General features: G+C 53.5%; 1 protein-coding gene across 2 annotated transcripts; it reads right to left on the bottom strand.

The window, feature by feature from the left end:
* Positions 1-11,253, bottom strand: LOC143838727 (C-type lectin lectoxin-Thr1-like). Of its 2 annotated transcripts, none has more exons than XM_077340518.1 (6): positions 11,105-11,253; positions 5,406-5,484; positions 3,508-3,596; positions 2,459-2,593; positions 2,257-2,371; positions 1-1,090 (listed from the first exon to the last, which is right to left on the bottom strand). In XM_077340518.1, the coding sequence occupies exons 2-6, from the start codon at positions 5,461-5,463 to the stop codon at positions 1,020-1,022; spliced, it is 468 nt and encodes a 155-aa protein (XP_077196633.1). In that variant the 5' UTR covers positions 5,464-5,484; positions 11,105-11,253; the 3' UTR covers positions 1-1,019. The 2 variants fall into 2 exon arrangements, with proteins under 2 accessions (XP_077196633.1, XP_077196634.1); XM_077340519.1 differs by lacking the exon at positions 11,105-11,253 and adding an exon at positions 6,114-6,165.
* Positions 11,254-22,589: the final 11,336 nt, after the last annotated feature.

The following is a 22,589-nucleotide window of genomic DNA, read 5'->3' as shown; positions in this document are numbered from 1 at the left end:
GCCCTGGGAAGCGAGACAGTTTATTGAAATGCCTTTGCCTTCTCACTGGAAATGAATGTTACTTGCAGGTGGATCACATTAAGTGGCTTTTGCATTTTAGGATGAGGAGCTCAGAGCACAGAGATCGCCCCCCCCCTTCCAATGCTTTTCCGGGTGCCCACAGAGTACGGTGTGTATGCCCGCCCCACCAGTGCTTTAGGCACTAGGGGTGCCAACTCCGGGGTGAGAATTTCCTGGAGATATTGGGGGTGGAGTCTAGGGAGGACAAAGACTGAGGGGGGGGGCACTTCAGCAAAATATGTCCTCAACTTCAGTAGGGGATGATGCCCTCGAGTCTACCCTCCAAGGGGAAGTGGAGATCCGTGGTCCTTCCAGGTGCTCCCCAGGTGCCACATGGAACTTTGCAACCCTGTTTGGGGATTGAAAAGGGGGCTGGATCAGGATCAAGACCTGGCAACACTTTAAAATCCCTTTCCAATTGCAATGGAGACGATCTCTGTGCACTGAATTTGCTTCTGGGATAAAGGCAGATTGCTAAAAATACTTGGAGATATTAGGGGCGGAGCCTGAGGTGGGTGGGGCTTATGGAGGGGAGGGACCTTATCAGGGATATGATGTCATGGACTCGGCCCTCCAGGGGAACTGCTCTCTGTAGCTTGGAGATGATTCTAAAAGTAGGTGATCTCCAGGCCCCACCAGGTAGTTGGGAACCCCAGAGAAAGGGCTTTCTGAGGAAACATCTCTCCCCACCCTTAATATGTTTTTGAAAGATTAAGTGTTGATTGGCAGTTTTCAAGGGGAACATGCCTGAGAGCTCCTGGGTTTGGCAGCAGTAACATTTCACCCTCCTCCCCATTCCCAGACATTCCCTCCCTGGGAAATGAGTTTTACACCCCTGCTGTCAAAGGTGGGGGGCTAATCCAGGGGGAGAGACCAGGGGGGGAGACCAGGAGAAGCAGAGGCGTCCTAAACTGTCCGGCCCATTCCTGTCTGTGCTGCATCCCTGTTCCCCGTTCTTCTTAGGTCGCCACTTGTTTGCAGACATAGGGCTGCTTTCTGAGACAGTTATCATCGTGCAAACGGGTGTAATCTGCAAAGCAATTAAAAACACAAGGCCGGGTCATTTCTTCCAGTTTTACACTTTGACTGTTTCTGCACTAGCGATGTCTTTTGGATTTGCATTTTTAAAGGGCTGGCTTTTTTGTCCGTTTCCGCACCAAAATTTGCTTCTTCGGGCGCAGACCCAAATCGCCGCCCTCCCCCTCCACTTGCCCAGCAGCAAAGGAATCCTTTCAAGCAGGGTCTAAGAGGGTCTCAACCGGGAGGGTAGAAGGCTCCCTAGGCACGTATAGTTGACTGCTCTCTGCCCTCCAGCTGACAGGGCTGAAGATGGAAAAGGAGCTGGCACAAATCATGGCTTGTGTGATGCCTAATGAGGCCCTACTGAGAGACTGAAGGATACAGGCATGGCATGGCCAAGGGGTGTGGCCATACCAGTTCAAGGGGATGGGTTTGATTTGATGGCAAAACCTATGAGAAGATGGCTTCTCCTTCAGTCACCCAGTAAGAACGTAAGAGCATCAGAGAAGCCCTGTTTGGTCAGGCCAGTGGCCCCTCCAGTCCAACACTCTGTGTCACATAAGAACATAAGAGAAGCCATGATGGATCAGGCCACTGGACCCTTCAATTCTCTGTGTCACACAGTGGCCAAAAACCAGGTGCCTTCAGGAAGTCCACCAGCAGGGCCAGAACTCCAGAAGCCCTCCCACTGTGGACCCCCAAGCACCAAGAAGACAGAGCATCCCTGCTCCAGACATAAGAACATCAGAGAAGCCATGTTGGGTCAGGCCAGTGGCCCCTCCAGTCCAACACTCTGTGTAACACAGTGACCAAGAACCAGGTGCCCTCAGGAGTTCCACCAGCAGGGCCAGAACTTCAGAAGCACTCCCACTGTGGCTCGCCAAGCTCCAAGTATATAAACCTTCATTGCCCAAGACACAGCATTTCCTCTATATCTTGTGCCTTACAGCCACTGGTGAAGCTCTGCCCCATGACTCTCCAATCTCCTCTTGAAGCTGTCTACGCAGGTAGCTGCCACGACTTCCTGCCGCGGTGAATCCCACAGGTCAACGTCTCTAGGGATGACGATGCACTTCCTTTTATCGGTTCTAAACCTTCTGCTCATTAAATTCCTGGCGTGCCCGCAAGTTCTCGCACTGCCACGTGCCCCCCTTTTGTGGCTCCTGTGGCTCTTACCGTTCTTGTATATCAACATGACACAGTACTCAATAAAAAAGAAGTTGTCTGGTTCTCCGTCGTCCCAGGGCTGGTAGCTGATGGAGGTGTGGTCCACCCACTGCCACCGTTGATCCTGCCAGGAGAGAGGGAGGCGGTCGGTCTGCACTGGGGACGGGGACTGGGGCGGCTGGGACGAAAAGGCCTTGGGTTCTAAACTCACCTTATTGGGCGAATACATTCCGATCCAGACGTTCTCATATCGTTGGATGAATTTGCGAATGTACTGGGAAAGATGACTCATTTCTTCCTGGCTGTGGATGGAGGCCAGGTGACCCCCCAGGTTACGGCATTCAGTCTAAACGTTGATCAAGAAAAATGCCTATTTTATTTCCCAGGCAGGAGAGCTGGATGCTTCATGAGGGGACGGCGGGAAGGACATGGCTCAAGTCCCTGCCTGAAATGTGTGCGACACACTTTCGGAGTCAATCTGCCAGGCAGTTCCTGTCCTGCAGCGCCCAGCCTAGCCTGTTCCCGTTACATCTCGGAGGTTAAGCAGGGTCTGGTCGGAGGAGTCACTGGATGGGAGACTACCCAGGACGTCCAGGATGGCCACGGAGAGGCAGAGAATGGCCAGCCACCTCAGTTCCTCTCTTGCCCTAGCCTGGATGATGCAGACCAGCCTGTCCTCATGGAATCCTAGAGTTGGAAGGGACCTCCCGGGTCATCTAGTCCAACCCCCTGCACTGTGCAGGACACTCACAACCCTCTCGCTCATCCCCTGTCACCTGCCACCCCCTTGAACCTTCCCAGAATCAGCCTCTCAGTCAGATGGCTTTCCAGCCTCTGTATAGAAATATCCAAAGATGGAGAACCCACCACCTCCCGAGGAAGCCTGTTCCACTGAGGAACCGCTCTGACTGTCAGGAACTTCTTCCGGAGGTTGAGATGGAATTCCTTTTGAACTAATTTCATTCCATCAACTCTTACTCTTCCTCTTCCTCTTCCTCTTCCTCTTCCAACACTCCAGGAATTCCCCAACTCAATGCTGGGAAACCCATGAGGGTGGGGAAACATGAGGGTGGGGAAACAGCAGGGAGCTCTTGGCCCGTTGTGAGTTTCGGGTTGCCAGCATGAGCTACAATGAGCAACTTGCAGGCCGAGCTCGTTGGCAAGCTGTTCCGCACCACAGCAAATGGAGAGCTCCCTTCCCAACCCCACCACCATGGATCTCGCCCTGCCCTCGGTTTTGTCCTGAGACAGACTTCTCACCTCTGCATCTGTCCACGTCAGCTTCTCGTTGAAGAGGCCATAGCAGTGACCTTTGTAGAACGTCCAGTCCGTCTGGCAAGATTTGGCTTCTGCATGGAGTTGGGGAGAAGACGATCCCTGTTAGAGGCCGGGTTAGAGGGAGACAGCCCTTCGGTCATAAGAACAGAAGGGAAGCCCTGTTGGGTCAGGCCAGTGGCCCCTCCAGGCCCACACTCTGGGCCACACAGTGGGCAAAACCCAGGTGCCCTCAGGAGGTCCACCAACAAGGCCAGAACTCCAGAACCCCCACACAGTTGCCTGCCCCACACATAAGAACAGAAGGGAAGCCCTGTTGGGTCAGGCTAGTGGCCCATCCAAGCCAACACTCTGTGTCCTGCAGTGGGCAAAACCCAGGGGCCCTCAGGAGGTCCCCCAGAGGGGCCACAATTGCAGAAACCCTCCTACTGTGGCCCCCCAAGCACCAAGACAGAGCATCCCTGTCTCAGAGAGAATGTTCCATCTATAATTTGTGGCTATTAGCCACTAATGGACATCTCCTCCATACATTTATTAAGTCCTCTCTTGAAGCTGACTTTGCTTGTAGCCACCTAAGGATGCCAGCCTCCAGGTGGGGCCTGAGGCTCCCCTGGAATTACAGCTCCTCTCCAGATTACCAAGCTCAGTTCCCCTGGAGAAAAGAGATGCTTTGCAGGGTGGACTCTCTGGCTTTGAACCCCACTGAGGTCCCTGTTCCCCTCAGGCTGTATCCCCAAATCTCTCATGAGTTTCCTAGCTGGGATTTGGCAACCTGCAGCCACGGCCCCTTCCTGCAGCAGGGAATTCCACACATGAATGACGCTTTGGCTGAAGCAGGACTGCCTTGGATCTGTTCTTAGCCTTCTGCTTAGAATCCCCCGGCTGAACCTCCGGCTAGGTCAGAGGGAACTGGCGTCCCAAGAAGGTGGACGCTCCCCTGGGTCTTGGGCTCTTGGGCACAGGCCGGGGGGGTTCCAGGCCATGTGGCTGTGATCTGGCAATTTTAGGCCCTGACCTTTCACCAGTAACCGTGGCTGGCATCTTCAGTGGTAAGATGGGCAACACCCATTTTGGCACAGAGAGATTTTCATCTTGCTGCGTCCCCAGGAGTGTGCCTATTTCCAACACCCAGGTGACTCTGGGAACGGAAGCTTTCAACCGTTTGTTGTGTTTTACCAGCTTTGACTGGTTAGCCAGCCGCAACCTTTTCCTGCACAGAAAAGAGCAAGCCGCTGGGGGCATCTAGATCACTGCAATGTTCTCTATGTGGGGCTACCCCTGAGAAGTGTTCACAGGCTTCAATTTATGCCGAATTCTGCAGCCAGGTGTTGACTAAACGGGCTTGTCAAGGCCGTGTTCCTTCCGTCTGGGCCCGTCTACACTGGGTCTACACTGCATTCCCACCCACAATCCAAGATGCTGGTGCTGTCCTTGAAAGCCCTTGTGGCTCGGGACCACCTGAAGGACCACCTGCTCCTTTACGAACCCATCTTGCTGCTGCAGTCATGTCCGAAGGCCCTGCTTCAGAGAGCTGAGGCTGGACTTCTTGGTCTTACCATCAGGTCACAGCTGAATTCAGGTGACTCCTCTTCCTCTCCCCACCTCCTGGTAGGGTTTTCTGGCCAAGAGGCGTCCAGAGGGGGTTTCCTGACCCTGCAGAGTGACCCTGGATTCCTTGCTGGGCCCCCTTCCAAATATTAAGAAGGGCTGATCCTGCTTACCTGAGCCTAGGTATCTCAGCACCTGATTTTCACTAGTAGGATGTCTCTAGAGAACTCTTCACGCCAGGAATGAAAGCCGCAGCCTTCCCCTATCCATCGCCCTGGGGAGCTGACCTTCAGCGAGCCACTCCCTCCCAACCTGAAGGTCACCTCTGCACTCACCTTTCAGGAACAGGCAGACAACAAGGAAGCCATGAAAGGTGAGGCTGAAGGGCACCATTAGTCCCGTTTTTGGTTTCCCCTGGGAAGAGAACACACGTGAGGAGAATGTGACTGAACCAGAGGAGAGAAGAGCAGCCAGGAACACGCAGGATCCCCAGATTTCTCCCTCCCAAACTATTTCCTCTTCCCCTTCCTGGAAAGAACTGTTTCTAATGTTTTTTTTTTGTTGTTTTTTGGGAGGGGGGTTTTCTCCCCCATGCACGTTTTATTCTAGTTCTTCCCCCCCCCCCCCTGCTCTCCAGTCTGTTCATGGCCCCACTCTAGATTTATGCATCCACAGACGGGACCGTGTTGAGAATTAGATATGCTGATTAGACACAGGAGCAGCCTGTTTCTTCCCAGTCAGTTACATGTTACAGCCTTACTGGTCTGGCGGTCCTGCAATGGCAGCTGGGTGTGCCACTGGCCCTGGATCTGATATCCTCCTAATTGTGAGATTCATTTCCCTGCCGGCAGCTGAAACAGAACTCTCAGCTAGGAGGACGCTGGATCTCATCCCACAGGGAAGCAGCTCTAGTCTCTACTGGGGTCTCCGATCTTCTTGAGCTTGCAGCCATCTTTGGAAATCTGCCACAATATGCTAAGCTCAGCCACAAAATGGCTGCTCTAGGAGGCGGGGCCAAGCACAAAAGAGCTGCTGCCGCTTACCTTCAGTCACACACTGAAGATCCTTGTGCTGTAGTGGCTGCTGCTGCCAAAGCAACGGTTTTAAATATCTGCACAGCCAATCAAATCTACAATAGCCAATCAGAAGCCTTGCCGTGCAAAGGCCCCACCTACTTTTAAAAGCACTTCGGCAGGTGCCAGGTAAGGTGTCTGCAGACATGTTGGGGACCCCTGGTCTATGCCCACTCAGCTTTTTCTGCAGCTGGGCATAGGATTCCCTCTTTTCAACGCATTATCATCCTAGATGGTCCCCCACCAATTATTCTTAATTCTAGAACATGGAGAAATGTCCTGGAGAAATGAAATTTCTAAGCAATGATTATCCAGCAGCCCTCACAGTCATGGGCTCTTTGTGGAATGGGATGCGATTGGTTGGATCACCAGTTCGCTTTGGTGACCCGGCCTGGGCACACGACCAATCAGACCCCACGTAACTTGCCTGAGATTGCAAAGGCAAGGAGCCTTGCCCAAGTCTTGCAAGGGAGGGCCATGGCTTCCTCAACTGGGCAGATCCATCTTCCTCTTTTCCTCACACGATTGTTTGTGCTGGTGACTCTTATCTTTAAACCCCTCCCCCCGCTCCAAAGGAGCGGGAGGAATAAAAGAGTAAGGGCATGTGGGGAGGAGTTAGGGCGGGCCCGGTCCGGGATAAAAACTCGGGGGGGGCCAATCAGGAGCCGCGAAGCGGCTCCTGATTGGGCCCCCCGAGTGTCCATCCAAGGCCAACCGCCCAATGGGGAGCCGCGCAAAGCGCGGCTCCCCATTGGCCGCTTGCCCGAGCCTCGCTTGCCCTGGCTGGAGAGTCACCAGACAGACAGAAGACGCTGCCTGCCTGGTGAGTCCTCCAGCCGCCCTCCTGCCACTAGCCGCCTTTCCCACCGCCGCCATTTTCCGCCCACCGCCGCCTTTTTCCGGCTTCTGCCGGACCCAGGCGCTCCTCCGCAGCCGCGAAGGAGCGCCCAGGTCCAGCAGAAGCCTTTCCCGCCCACCGCCGCCGTTTTCCGGCTTCTGCGGGACCTGGGCGCTCCTCCGTGGCTGCGGAGGAGCGCCCAGGTCCGGCAGAAGCTTCCCCCGCCCACCGCCGCCTTTTTTCGGCTTCTGCTGGACCTGGGCGCTCCTCCGTGGCTGCCGGGGAGCGCCCAGGTCCGGCAGAAGCTTCCCCCACCCACCGCCGCCTTTTTCCGGCTTCTGCCGGCCTGGGGCGCTCCTCCGCAGCTGCGGAGGAGCGCCCAGGTCCGGCAGAAGCTTCCCCCGCCCACCGCCGCCTTTTTTCGGCTTCTGCCGGCCTGGGGCGCTCCTCCGCAGCTGCGGAGGAGCGCCCAGGTCCGGCAGAAGCTTCCCCCGCCCACCGCCGCCTTTTTTCGGCTTCTGCCGGCCTGGGGCGCTCCTCCGCGGCTGCGGAGGAGCGCCCAGGTCCGGCAGAAGCTTCCCCCGCCCACCGCCGCCTTTTTCCGGCTTCTGCCGGCCTGGGGCGCTCCTCCGCAGCTGCGGAGGAGCGCCCAGGTCCGGCAGAAGCTTCCCCCGCCCACCGCCGCCTTTTTCCGGCTTCTGCCGGCCTGGGGCGCTCCTCCGCAGCTGCGGAGGAGCGCCCAGGTCCGGCAGAAGCTTCCCCCGCCCACCGCCGCCTTTTTCCGGCTTCTGCCGGCCTGGGGCGCTCCTCCGCAGCTGCGGAGGAGCGCCCAGGTCCGGCAGAAGCTTCCCCCGCCCACCGCCGCCTTTTTCCGGCTTCTGCCGGCCTGGGGCGCTCCTCCGCAGCTGCGGAGGAGCGCCCAGGTCCGGCAGAAGCTTCCCCCGCCCACCGCCGCCTTTTTCCGGCTTCTGCCGGCCTGGGGCGCTCCTCCGCAGCTGCGGAGGAGCGCCCAGGTCCGGCAGAAGCTTCCCCCGCCCACCGCCGCCTTTTTCCGGCTTCTGCCGGCCTGGGGCGCTCCTCCGCAGCTGCGGAGGAGCGCCCAGGTCCGGCAGAAGCTTCCCCCGCCCACCGCCGCCTTTTTCCGGCTTCTGCCGGCCTGGGGCGCTCCTCCGCGGCTGCGGAGGAGCGCCCAGGTCCGGCAAAAGCTTCTCCCGCCCACTGCCGCCTTTTTCCGGCTTCTGCTGGACCCGGGCGCTCCTTTTGCCTCTGATCAAGTGTAGGACTCCGCCGCTGCAACCCCAGGACTCCAGGGACACATGCAGCCGCTCGCCGCCCGCTCGCCACCCCGCTTGCCGCCGCCACAAGACCCGCCAAAAGACTCCAGGTAGTCCTCCCCCCATACCCACTCTCACTTCTAGCGCCCATTGCATTTCAATCTGCAATGGGCTATATTTCTAGTCTTCTCATAATGTGACCAAAGTTCGAGAGCATCACCAGAGTCATTCTAGCTTCCAGGGTGGGTTCAGACTTGATTGGGTCAAGAATCCAGATGGGTATCTTTTCAGTGGTCTACGGTAGCCCTAACATTTCAAAGACATCCATTCTCTTTCTTCATGGTCCAACGTTCACACCCACACATAGTACTGGAGCACACTTTGAAAGCCCTAACTTGCTTGTGGTCAACACCCATCCTCAAAGTCGAGTAGGATTTTAGCACCAACCTGAGTGTCCTTTTGCCTTCTGATTTACAGTTTTCAGCCTCCCCTTGGGCTGGTGACTGAGCCAACAAATTAAAAAAAACATCTCCCAATTTCTTTTTTCCCTTTTAAATAGTGTTTCTTTATTTTAGAAAAAGGGACCCAAAGAAAGAGGGAAGGAGGGGCTCCATAGCAAATCATGGCTGAACAAGATGGGTTAGTTTGAATATAGCGGTTGAATATAGAGTCCATTGCTGTCTTGTTTTATTGTTTGACTAGAAAATAAGCCCGCTGCAGGCAAAATGCAGCGGGCGCTAGGAGGGCACGCGATGAGCACGTCAGGGGTGTGCGGCGGGGCTTTGGAAGTCCGGGGACGTCCGGGAGGGGTGGGACCTTGCGGCCTACCTGGTTTCCTGGGGGGCGAGCGGCGGGCAAGCTGGAGGGCAGGAGGAAGTGGACGGGCTGCGGCTGGGAAGCTGGCTGGGCACTCAGGCTGTGAGTGGCTGGATGTAGCGGCGCTGGAGGTGGGCAGCTTGGGCCGCGTGGTGGAGTGCGCCGGCGGCAGCGCCGGGTGGGCCGAAGTGTCCCCCACCGGCTGCTGCTGGTGGGCGGGTCCGGTGGGCGAACAGTGATGGGCGGCAGCGGGGCGTCCTGCGCGTGCGCGGCAGGCGGGAGCAGCCTCAGCTGGCATCATGGGAGCTGGGCGGCTGGCGCTCCGTGGTGGGTCGCATCAGTGCCAGCGGCAGTCCCGAAGCATCCCCCGCCGGCCGCTGCTGGCTGCCTGGGCCGGGGGGGGGGCGATGTGTTGTTAGTGGCAGCGGCGACCTGCGGCCTTGCAAGGCTTGGAGGTAATGGCGGCGGGCAGACGGCTGTTATGCAGCGCAGAGGGGGGCGGATCGGGAGGCGCTTTGCGAGCGAATAGGATCGCTCAATGAAGCCAGGCCGGAGGGTCCCCGGAGGCGCGCCACGGTCGGCCAGACGGCCCTCCCTGTGGGCTGCGATGCAGCTCGTCTCCCCGCCTGTCTGCGTCCTTTCACGGCAGCGGCGGCGGCTCCCAGCGGCTTCCTTCACTCGAAGCGGCCAGGCGGAGCCGCACACAGCCTGCAAGCCAGCCAGGCCGCCACCACCGCACGTGGGCCAAGAGCGCAGCGAGGGAGGAAAGGAGGGAGGCCACGGCGGTTCCCTTTTGCAGGCGGCACGGGATGGCGCTGTGGCTCGGGAGGGTCCCGGGCTCGCTCGGTCGACAGCCTGAGACGGCGAGCTGCGTCAGGCCGGCCGCAAGGGAGCCCCCAGCAGCCAGGCCACCGGCAAAGGGAGCAAGTGCGAGCTGCGCTGAGCGCAGGTCGCAGTTGCTGGGGCTGGGAATTGGAGGGACCAATCGGCAGGCGCTGCGCGCCTGCCGATTGGTCCCTCCGATTGTCTGTCCAGAGGAAGGGTCCAATTCGGACCCTTCCTCATCACGGACACATCCCGCCTCAGAACCCCTTAGCCGTTTATTTAGTCCGTGGCGCCCGCGGCGCCACGGGCGGTTTAAAGATAGGGCAAATTACAGGGTTTTTATTGTATTTTAATGTTTTATCATGTGAACCGCAAGACCTGTCAGGGAGTGGCGGTAGATAGATAGATAGATAGATAGATAGATAGATAGATAGATAGATAGATAGATAGATAGATAGATAGATAGATAGATGATAGATAGATAGATAGATAGATAGATAGATAGATAGATAGATAGATAGATAGATAGATAGATAGATAGATAGATAGATAGATAGATAGATAGATAGATAGATAGATAGATAGATAGATAGATAGATAGATAGATAGATAGATAGATAGATAGATAGATAGATAGATAGATAGATAGATAGATAGATAGATAGATAGATAATCAACATCACAATACACTACCAAATATAAAATCGGAAGAAATTTTTCTCCCCAGCACCCTTTCATTAAAATCTTCAAAATTTTCTCTACAAAATATAATGTTTCTTGCTTCAGGCATTTTAAATTTCAAATTTAAATTTCTAATTTCATAACTAATATGTTTTACTGTCCATTCCTTATTGCACATTTCTTCTTTTCTATGTATTTGGCACAGCTTCCAATTGAAAATAAGGATTTTTTGAGCCCAAAATCTTTTTCCCCCCTACCTTCATGTTCCAAACTTGTTCTCATTCTGTTTCTGCAATATAATACATTTGTGTGCAATACGATACATTTCAATACAATTTTTAAACTGTGTCTCCTTCTAGGTTTACCTGCTGCTTAAAAACATCTAGCAAGTTCAGTTTTGTTATCATCAGCTTTAAAGTTGTTCCATTCCTTCCACCTTGACAGTATCCTATTTTTTTTTTTTTGGAGAGGTGACCAAAATCATACTCACCTACCCCCCCCCCCCCCAGCTCCAACTTGTACCTTACCAGTTCTGCGTAGAGAGACTTTTTGCTTTCTGATTCTCAGATTCTCTTAGGGTGGCATTTTCCAGCATTGCTGAACTGCTAAATAGGAAAGTCACTGCTTGATCAGGAACTGTATTGCCTGAGGGAGTTTCTGTACGTTCCATGTAACTAAAAGTTCTTGGTCTCTGAAACATGGAGAAATTTCCTGGTGAAGTCAAAGTTCTGAGCAATTAAACCTAAGATGAGGAGATAGTCATGAGCACTTAGGTGGTGTACAAAGTTACTGTCAGGATTGTAAGAAAACCCAGCCATAATTTAACCTGAGTTTCTCCATGCCAGTTAGAATGACCTTTGTAGCCTGGTGCCTGGGAGCCCCAGGCCCATATATTATGCATGCTTGCTTGTTATCGAAACTATGTTTTTGTAGCCATTATCTCTGAGAGCTGTGAATGTTCTTTTCTTTGAAGTCTCTTGGCTGGGCCTGTTTCTTGTAACCATAACAGCTTATCGTAGCCTGAAGACAGCCAAGGACATGTGAAAGTAACACTGTGTTTAATTGTACCTGTCTCTTCTTCTCTCCTCCCCACCCTTGGGAACTCTCAAGTTTTGGGCGGGAGAACTGTATTGATAAGGAGAAGCAGATTTGACTTCTCTAGTCTAGGTGTATGAAGTACTTCTCAATAAAACTTTCTATTCATAGAAGTTGGTTGTGAGTCCTTGCAACGTCTGACATTAAGTCAAATCTCACAACACCTTTCGCCTGCTAATATGCAGGACGAAGGTAATATCTATACTGAGCAGGAAGAGGGTCTGGATTGGGACTACTCTCAGGGCGAAGTGGCTGCGGCGGGCTTGTTTAGCTCAGGCATGGCCAGAGCCCTGGGGGAAGCGACTCCGGGACACTCCGAGTTCCTGGAAAGGCACATCACCGAACGCAGACGTCTGTCAAAATATGACCATCTGACAGGTGATGAGCTGTGGCCGGGGAATGGCGACCACCCTCGAGGTGCAGGAGTTGCAGCAGAGAGTCGGCAAAGTGACCAACTGGTTGCAGACGGTATCGGGAGAGCTGGCTCCTGAGTCGCAGCGTGAGGCAAGGCGCCTGCTGCGAGAGTTGCAAGCGGATTTCCGTGAACCAGGTGACCAGCGTGCGGGAGATCTCCCAACCCTGAGGGAGCGTGAGGTGGCGGCGATGGACGCCGCAGCGGAGGCCGAAGCCGCAGCCCTGGTGGCGGCGAGGGCGGCAGCGCACTCATCGGACGAAGAGGAAGAAGGCGACGACCTCGGGGCGGCTGCTGCCAGGAGGAGAAGGGAACCCCTGGTGCCGGCTCAGGCAGTGGTCCCGGCAGGGGCTGAAGGAGCCAGAGCCGTAGGAGTGCCGGTGGTGCTAGCAGCAGCAGCGGCTGCCGACGGAGCGGCGGCGGCGGCTGGCGCGGCGGCGGCAGCGGCTGGAGCGGCGGCAGGAGTTGGTCGTGGTGTGCGCCCACGTCCCTGAGGAGAGCGGGCTCCAGTGGATTGGGGTCCTGGTCGTCTGCCTCCTCATCTGAGGGGGTTCGAGATGCGAAGCACCTACAAGTTTAAGGCCCGTTTCTCGGGTGACTCGTTGGCTTTTCCGGCTTTCCTGGTGCACCTCCAAGCCTACATGATGGACATGGGTTTTACGTTCCATGAAGATGCCGAGCGCATTCGCTTCGTGGGGGAATGCCTGGACGGAGAGGCGGGAAAGTGGTTCATGGACCTCTACCATTACAACCCGAGAGCTGTTCGAAACTACAATCATTTCCTGAGAACCATGCGCCTGATGTATGTGGAGCCATTTGAGAAGGAGACGGCGGAGAAGCGACTCAAGGCCCTTAAGCAGGGGGCAATGACTGTGGCAGAGTACGCCCGAGAATTCAAAAAATTATCGTCGGCTGTTCCAGATTGGACGGAACCCCAGAGAGTGCATGCCTTCGTGGGGGGCCTTTCTGGAACGCTGTCCAGTAAGTGTCTCCTCCTGGACGACCCACTGACCGTGCTGGGCTGGGTGCAACTGGCGGGCGAAATGGAAAGCCGCCTTGAACGGGCTGCGGAGTTCAGCGGAATTAAGGATAAGATGGGGGGGAAGACCTCCACACCGAAGAAACCCAAACCCAAAGCAAAATTGGATCCCAGCGAACGCACTCGCCGCATGGAGAAGGGATTGTGCTTGGGATACGGCCAGGCCGGCCATTTCCTTGCCCAGTGTCCAGCAAAAGCAGGGGCGGGAAGCCCGGCAAGAGCCAAGCCAACGGGAGGAGCACCAGCCAAGGCTGTGACAACGAAGAAATCGGCTCCTAAAAAGACTGCCAAGTCCCTGCTAGCCCCGGCTGGGGCAGCGACTGTGGTGGAGGATTATAGTGGCAGTAGCCAGGAGGAGGAACTGCAATCCGGAGAGCAGTCGGGAAACGACGACGACCTGCTGTAAAGGCGCCCTGCCAGCAGGTCCCCGGCAGGGGCAAACGCGCGGTGAGTGACTCTCCCCTGGTTCTCTTACCCGCCACTCTCACAGAACCCAGCTCGGGAAAAAGGTTGGCAGTACGTTGCATAGTAGACTCGGGCTGTACCAAAACCCTGGTGAGCCCAGCTCTGGCCGAGACTTTGGGGGTAGGGAAGGTGCCTCTGAGGGAGCCCCTACCCATCACTCAGTTGGATGGGAAGTGTGTCCCGGGGGGGGGAGGCAACAGTGAAAACGCTCCCTGTGGACTTGGACATTGATAAACATTGGGAGCAAATTCAACCCCTGGTGGCGCCCCATTCCGCGTTCCCGTGCGTGTTGGAGCTAGACTGGTTGCGCGAACACGACCCCACAGTGAAATGGAAAGAAGGGACAGTGAAGTTTTCGTCCCCGGGTTGTAAGCAGCACCTACGGCCCCCACCTGCCCCGGACCTCCAGACGATGGCCGCGGTGGCGGAAGCGGGGGTGCCTGCCCTCCCACGGGAGTATCGTGAGTTTGTGGATGCGTTTGCTGAGGCTGAGTGCAATCAGTTGCCCCCCCATCGTAAGACAGACTGTGCAATTGAACTGAAAAAGGGGGAGCCGCTTCCAAAAGCCAAATTGTACTCCATGAGCCCGAGAGAAATGAAGGAGCTCAGGGAGTTCCTGGACAAAAATTTAGCCAGAGGTTTTATTAGACCGGCCACTTCCCCTCTGGCTGCTCCAGTACTCTTTATGAAAAAGAAAGATGGGTCCCTTCGCCTCTGCACGGATTACCGGGGGCTGAATGCTGTTTCCACCTGCAATGCCTACCCCTTACCATTGATTAAGGATTTGTTGGGGCATCTGGGGAGGGCCCGGATTTTTACAAAACTGGATTTGAGGGAAGCTTACTACAGGGTCCGCATAAAGAAGGGGCATGAGTACTTGACGGCATTCAACACCCCCTTGGGCCAGTTTGAATACACTGTTATGCCCTTCGGCCTCGCCGGCGCTCCGGGCGCGTTCATGAACATGATCAATGAAATTATGCATGATTTGTTGTATCAGGGGGTGTTAGTCTACATTGATGACATTTTGGTGTACTCAGACAACCTGAGAGAACACTTGAAGTTAGTCCGGGAGGTGCTTAGCCGGCTGCGGAAGCACCAACTGTTTGCCAAACTATCGAAATGCGAGTTCCACCAAGAGGCGGTGGAGTTCCTAGGATTCCGGGTGTCCAGGGCTGGGATTGAAATGGACCCGGGCAAAGTTCCGGACCTATTGGCCTGGGAGCCGCCCAAGACGAGGAGGCAGCTGCAGAGTTTCTTAGGCTTTGCAAATTTCTATAGAACTTTCATCCCTAATTTTGCCAAGGTGGCATTGCCCTTAACGGACTTGTTAAAAACGAAAGAGGGGGGGAAGGCGGCGAATCGGCCAGGCGCCCCGCTCCATTGGTCCCCACTGTGTCAGGAGGCTTTTGAGCGTTTAAAACGCCTTTTTCGTCTGAACCGGTGTTGGCGCATGCTGACCCATCCAAGCAATTCACAGTGCAAGTATATTCGTTGGATGTGGCGATCGGGGCTGTGATCCTGCAAGAGGGGAAAGACGGGAAGCTGCATCCCCTTGCCTACCTGTCCAAAAGGTTCTCGGGGCAGAGCACAACTGGGAAAAGGAGGCAGCTGCTGTGAAATTAGCTCTTGCTACGAGGAGGCATTGGCTAGAAGGATCTTCCGTCCCGTTCGTGGTTTGGACGGACCATAAAAACCTCCAAGCGCTCAAGCAGCCTCGCTCCTTGTCCGCAAAGCAAATGCGGTGGGCGGAGTTTTTCTCCCGGTTCAACTTTACCTTAAAGCATCTGCCTGGCAAACTGAACTTTTGGGAGGACGCTCTTTCTCGCTTGCCCCAGTATAATAGCAAATGGGACCCATTGGTGGACATGGTGTTCATGCCCACCCAGCTGGGGTTGGCTGCTGTGACGCGCAGTCAAACGAAAGGGGGGAGCCTGGTCCCCGGAGGGTGGGTACAGAAGGAGGTCCTACATGACACTGAATTTGTTTCTCTTCGTCCCTCCCTGGTTGACAAGGGGGGCCTGTTTTTCAAAGACGAGCGTCTCTACGTTTCCGCAGCGGTGCGGGGAGAGGTTTTGAAATTGTGCCATGATGCAAAGACTGCAGGGCATTTTGGTTTTGTAAAAACCCTGTACCTGGTCAGAAGACACTACTGGTGGCCAACTTTGAGAGGTGATGTGGAGAAATATGTGCAAGGATGTCCCACCTGCCTTGTTTCCAAACCTCCAGGGGGAAAGAAGCGAGGGTTGTTGCAGCCCCTGCCCACCCCTTCCCGCCCCTGGTCTGATGTGACAATGGACTATCACAGACTTGCCTCCAAGCCAGGGTAAAACAGTGATCTGGGTGGTTGTGGATGCGTTTTCAAAGCAAGCCCACTTCATTCCCTGCGTGGGTCTGCCCTCGGTGGCCAAATTGGCCTCCCTGTTCGTGGCTCACATAGTCCGGCTACATGGTATCCCTAGGAGACTGCTCACGGATCGTGGCCCCCAGTTCGTTGCCAAGTTCTGGCGGGAGCTTTTAAAGCTGCTGGGGGTGGAACAAGCCCTGACCTCTGGCTACCACCCTGAGTCCAATGGACAAACGGAGCGGGTGAACCAAATCCTTGAACAATACCTACGTTGCTTCATTAACCACCAGCAGAACGATTGGGTCGCCCTTTTACCCCTGGCCGAGTTTGCTTACAACAATGGGGTGCATGCTTCCACTGGGGTGTCTCCTTTTAAGGTGGTGTATGGAACTGACCTCATTGCTGCACCCACCTGGGATCTAGTTTCTACTGAAGCTCCTGATGTCACCAAATGGGCCAAAGAAATTAGTGCTGCATGGCCAACCATTGTCACTAGCCTCGAGGGGGCCAAACAAGCGTATAAATCACAGGCAGAAAAAAAACGGGCGCCTGCACCACCATGGAAGTTGGGGGACCTGGCCTACCTTTCAACAAAAAACCTCCGCTGCCAGCAAAAGTCAAAAAAATTGGGTCCCAAATTTGTGGGGCCTTTCCCCATTGTAAAAGTGATCAATGATGTGACTGTCGAACTGGGTTTGCCAAAAACTTACAGGAATGTGCATCCCGTTTTTCATTCCAGCCTGCTGCAGCGCGCCCCCCTGCCGGATGTGTGGCACCCTCTGTTCTCAACGCCAGTGCCAGTCTTTATTGACAAAGACACCCACTACGAAGTCAACCAAATCTTGGACTCTCGTTTGCATAAAGGCCGGCTCCAGTACTTGGTGGATTGGAAAGATTTTCCTACGGGGGAGAGGGAGTGGGTTGATGCGGGGAATGTGAAAGCCCCTCGCCTTCTACGTGCATTCCATCGAGCTTTTCCATTGTGCCCACGGCCTGTGGATGCGGGGTGATGGAGGGAAGTTTGTTTTAATGCGGAGGAATGTCAGGATTGTTAGAAAACCCAGCCATAATTTAACCTGAGTTTCTCCATGCCAGTTAGAATGACCTTTGTATCCTGGTGCCTGGGAGCCCCAGGCCCATATATTATGCATGCTTGCTTGTTATCGAAACTATGTTTTTGTAGCCATTATCTCTGAGAGCTGTGAATGTTCTTTCCTTTGAAGCCTCTTGGCTCTCTTCTTCTCTCCTCCCCACCCTTGGGAACTCTCAAGTTTTGGGCGGGAGAACTGTATTGATAAGGAGAAGCAAATCTGTCCTCAGGCAGATTTGACTTCTCTAGTCTAGGTGTATGAAGTACTTCTCAATAAAACTTTCTATTCATAGAAGTTGGTTGTGAGTCCTTGCAACGTCTGACAGTTACCAGTGTAACTTTATTTTAAATGAATACATTTCAAGTCATAACCGAATGACGATGATGCCTCATGGGTTTTTGAAGGGAAGGGGCATTCAGAGATGATCTTATGTTGCTTGGCTTTGTATGATGATGATAATAATATCCATTCAGTCGTGTCCGACCCTTGGTGATTCTATAGGAAAGTCTTTGCCATGCGTCTCTGTCTCTGACTGCTTCTTTCAGTTGGTTCATGGTCATCCCTGTGTCGGCTTGGATCGTGTTGAGCCAGCGGATCCTTTGGCGACCACGTTCCCTTTTGCCGCTGACCGTGCCGAGTATTAATGATTTCTCCAACGAGTTTGATCTCATGATGTGTCCAAAGTAAGTGAGCTTCAGCCATAATATCTTGCCTTCCAATGACCTAGTTAGAATCATAGAATCATAGAATCCTAGAGTTGGAAAGGGCCATACAGGCCATCTAGTCCAACCCCCTGCTCAACGCAGGATCAGCCCAGAGCATCCTAAAGCAGTTGGTTTGCTCCTCTCTAAAACCGTCTTGTTGGTAACTTTGGCTGTCCGTGGGATTCGCAGCCTTCGTCTCCAACACCATAATTTGAAAGCATCTATTCCCTCCTGTCTTCCTTCTTCAGGGTCTGGCATAGCAACCCTGAACTTCTGTGGTGGTTTCTCCTCCAAATACTGACCAGGGCCAACTCTGCTTAAGTGTCCAAGATCGGACAAGATTCAGCAAGCCTGAGCCAGCCAGGGCAGGGCTATTGATATGATGCTGAGGAAGAATTGAATGTGTCCGATTCCGTGAACTCACGGTGACCCACATCAAGGGCCTTCCAGGGCAAGTAGGAAGCAGAGATGGTTGGCCACGGCCTTCCTCGGCATGGTCTTCTTTGGTGGTCTCCTTTCCTAGTAGCCACCCTGCTTAACTTCCAACTTGGGTGACCCCCAACAAGGGAATTTCTGTTAGCCTTTGTCTGTTTAGCAAGAGTCAGCAGAGAGAGAGAGAGAGAGAGAGAGAGAGAGAGAGAGAGAGAGAGAGAGAGAGAGAGATCCATCTTTTACTCCAAACATGTAACATCTAAGCTGTACAGCTCCATTATGAGCTATAGGAAGCTTTGCATTTCTTTGTTTTATTTCCAGCTTTCCCCTACCCCGTTAACCTAGTGAAATAGTCTTTTTTATACTTCAGTACTCCCCTCGTCTGGTCTCCTCATTTAAATATTAACTCTGCTAACTAATATTACTTTCAAACAAAATAGCCAACATTAGGTTATGTTGGCCCAGAAGCTTTTTCCTCTGTAAGTTTATTTTTGATCAGATCTGGCAGTGAAGTAAAACCTAGGACAGAGTAGGAAGTTTTTTGTTTGCAAAAGTAATTTTTCCATTGGCACTGCTATGCCTTTTTTTGAACACCGTGGTTGTAATCTGCTCCCTTTAAAAAATCTGATTTTTTCCTTTGGAATTTTTCAGTATGTGCTCTCCATACTAATAGGAAAAGGAGGATATTAAGACAGCACTGAGGGTTTTTTTGGACAGTGTGGTCGGCCTCTCCTTATTGGTCAGTTTCATGTTCTGATGGATAAGTTGAAGGACTGCAATCTGGATTTTCAGATAGTCAGGTGGATAGGGAATTGGTTAGAGAACCGCATTCAAAGAGTTGTTGTCAATGGTGTTTCATCAGACTGGAGAGAGGTGAGTAGCGGGGTGCCTCAGGGCTCGGTGCTCGGCCCGGTACTTTTTAACATATTTATTAATGATCTAGATGAGGGGGTGGAGGGACTACTCATCAGGTTTGCAGATGACACCAAATTGGGAGGACTGGCAAATACTCCGGAAGATAGAGACAGAGTTCAACGAGATCTGAACACAATGGAAAAATGGGCAAATGAGAACAAGATGCAATTTAATAAAGATAAGTGTAAAGTTCTGCATCTGGGTCAGAAAAATGAAAAGCATGCCTACTGGATGGGGGATATGCTTCTAGGTAACACTGTGTGTGAACGAGACCTTGGGGTACTTGTGGATTGTAAACTAAACATGAGCAGGCAGTGTGATGCAGCGGTAAAAAAGGCAAATGCCATTTTGGGCTGTATCAACAGGGGCAATCCCATCAAAATCACAAGATGTCATAGTCCCACTGTATCCGGCACTGGTCAGACCACACCTGGAGTACTGTGTGCAGTTCTGGAGGCCTCACTTCAAGAAGGACGTAGATAAAATTGAAAGGGTACAGAGGAGAGCGACAGAAACTTCGATTCTGTTAAGAAGTCTCTGTGTGATGTTGGCGATAAGACTATGGGGTGTGAAATGTCCAGGAATGGCTATGAAATCTGCCTGAAAGAAAAGGGAAAAAAGACCTTCCATGTGCAGCAATAATGCGAACTCTCAGAACAAGGAATAAAAGCCTCTAGAGAAATTCCATGTTGACCTGATCAGTCCACTGACACCATCTGCTGGAAAACCAAGATATATTCTCACAGTGATGGATAATGGAACAAAATATGCATGTGTATATGGAGAATCATAGAATCACAGAGCTGGAAGGCACCTCCAGGGTCATCTAGTCTAGATGGCCAGGATAGCCCCTTCCCTAACCCTAACCCATTCTGGGATTCTCTGAGTCTAGTTCAGCAGCGGAAGGGGCTGCCTGAGGAGGTGGGGAGCTCCCCCTCACTGGCCGTCTTCAAGCAGCGGCTGGACAGATCCTTATCCTGGATGCTTGAGGCTGATCCTGCCCTGAGCAGGGGGTGGGACTAGATGGCCTGCATGGCCCCTTCCCACTCTAGGATTCTAGGAGTCTAGTTCAGCAGTGGAAGGGGCTGCCTCAGGAGGTGGGGAGCTCCCCCTCACTGGCCGTCTTCAAGCAGCGGCTGGACAGATCCTTATCCTGGATGCTTGAGGCTGATCCTGCCCTGAGCAGGGGGTGGGACTAGATGGCCTCTGTGTCCCCTTCCCACTCTAGGATTCTATGGGTCTAGTTCAGCAATGGAATGGGCTGCCTAAGCAGGTGGGGAGCTCCCCCTCACTGGCCATCTTCAAGCAAAGGTTGGAGACACTTTTCTTGGATGCTTTAGGATGCTCTGGGCTGATCCTGCTTTGAGCAGGGGGTGGGTATAGATGGCCTTTTTGGACCCTTCCCACTCTAGGATTCTAGAAGTCTAGTTCAGCAGTGGAAGGGGCTGCCTAAGGAGGTGGGGAGCTCCCCCTCACTGGCCGTCTCCAAGCAGCGGCTGGACAGATCCTTCTCCTGGATGCCTGAGGCTGATCCTGCATTGAGCAGGGGGTGGGACTAGATGGCCTCTGTGGCCCCTTCCCACTCTAGGATTCTATGGGTCTAGTTCAGCAGTGGAATGGGCTGCCTAAGCAGGTGGGGAGCTCCCCTTCACTGGCCATCTTCAAGCAAAGGTTGGAGACACTTTTCTTGGATGCTTTAGGATGCTCAGGGCTGATCCTGCTTTGAGCAGGGGGTGGGACTAGATGGCCTTTTTGGACCCTTCCCACTCTAGGATTCTAGAAGTCTAGTTCAGCAGTGGAAGGGGCTGCCTAAGGAGGTGGGGAGCTCCCCCTCACTGGCCGTCTCCAAGCAGCGGCTGGACAGATCCTTCTCCTGGATGCTGGAGGCTGATCCTGCACTGAGCAGGGGGTGGGACTAGATGGCCTGCATGGCCCCTCCCACTCTAGGATTCTGGGAGTCTAGTTCAGCAGCAGAAGGGCTGCCTGAGGAGGTGGGGAACTCCCCCTCCCTGGCCGTCTTCAAGCAGTGGCTGGACAGATCCTTCTCCTGGATGCTGGAGGCTGATCCTGCACTGAGCAGCCTGGATGGCCCCTCCTACTCTATATCACTCAATACTGCCTTAGCACTATAGCTCTCAATCTAGAGTGTTCCAAAAAAGAGTCTGAGGAAGCATTCGTAGTGTAAACTTGTGCACGATGGAAACAGCATTCTAGGAAGTACTCTGGATATTTTATAGAGAACAGCGGTGTGGAAGTGCAGCCGAGGGGGGGAAATGGAAGAACCTGCTTTCCCTCAAAAGTGGTTTGTTAATCCAACGGAAGAAAGTTTGTCTGAGCAGGAAAGTAAATTACGCTAAAAAGGGACCTTCTAAAATGACAGGAGAAATTCCCTTGGCAACCAGGGACAAGAACGGAATACGAAGCCAGTTTGCCAGTGGCCTGAGCAGAGGGACCAGGGAGGAACGAGTCGGGAGTCTGCTGGAGGGGGCCCGGTCAGAAGCCCTGGGCCCTGGGAGCTGCCCCACCTCCCTGTGTGCTGAAGGCAGCCCCACTTAGGACGTCTGTCTGTGTGTCGTGCAGGATCGACCCATCCGCAGTAAGGGCACCTACTCTTTCCCTTGGTTCCAGGGTAAGATCTTGAAAGCCAGCCTGGATAAGAGTGGTGGATTCTAATCTGGAGATCTGGTTTTGATTCCCCACTCCTCCTCCAACAGGAGTGACATTGGGCCAGTCACAGTCCTGTTTTCTCAGTGCAGTTCTCTCAGAGCTCTCTTGGCCCCACCTACCTCACAGGGGATCTGTTGTGGGGAGAGGAATAGTATTTGTAAGCCCTTTTGGGACTCCTGTGAAAAGCGGGGTATAAAAGCACCTCTACTTCCACCTGCTTGCCCCCAGTCTACACACAGCTGTGCTTCAGCTCCTTATTAAAGTCTTCCCTAGGCAGCCATGTTGGGTATTGGTCCAGTTACCCATTGGCACTGTGCCCCTCTTGGTGGCTCCTTCTGGGACTCTCTGTTCTATCAGCTAAATTTAGCAGTTCTCTTGGATAATTGAGCACACTCCTTAGCCCAAGATACCTTTCAATCGGCTAATTCATTCAAAGGCATCCTGACAAAGGCATCCTGTTCGCAGCATGAAAGATTCCATAGAATTCTTTCAGGGCTCTGAGCCCATTTTTTAAAAACAGGAGTCTGATGGCCCCTTGTAGAAGGAAAAGGTGAAAAGTTCCCAGAGATTTGTAGAGTGGAACTTGGGGAGTGCGGAGAGACCACAGTGGAGTATCATGATGCAGAAGGAGAAGAGCTGGTTTTCTATACTCTGCTTTTCACTACCTGAAGGAGCTTTCAAAAGCAGCTTTCAAACATATTTCTCTTCCTCACCCCACAATAGACACCCTGTGAGGTAGCTGAGGCTGAGAGAGCTCTAGGAGAACTGTGACTCGCTCAAGGTCACCCGGCTCACTGCATGTGAAAGAGGAGTAGGGAATCGTACCCATCCATCTCTCTCTAAGC

Source organism: Paroedura picta, chromosome 5 (genome assembly GCF_049243985.1).
Source record: "Paroedura picta isolate Pp20150507F chromosome 5, Ppicta_v3.0, whole genome shotgun sequence".
NCBI classification, from domain to species: Eukaryota; Metazoa; Chordata; class Lepidosauria; order Squamata; family Gekkonidae; genus Paroedura; species Paroedura picta.
This window is presented reverse-complemented; position numbering and strand designations above follow the sequence as displayed.

Coding starts and splice junctions, on each gene's coding strand:
- LOC143838727 (XM_077340518.1), bottom strand. CDS start 5,463: ATGGTGCCCTTCAGCCTCACCTTTCATGGCTTCCTTGTTGTCTGCCTG. Junction 3,597..5,405: donor TGTCTGCCTGTTCCTGAAAG/GTGAGTGCAGAG, acceptor AACTCCATGCAG/AAGCCAAATCTTGCCAGACG. Junction 2,372..2,458: donor GAATGTATTCGCCCAATAAG/GTGAGTTTAGAA, acceptor CTCTCCTGGCAG/GATCAACGGTGGCAGTGGGT.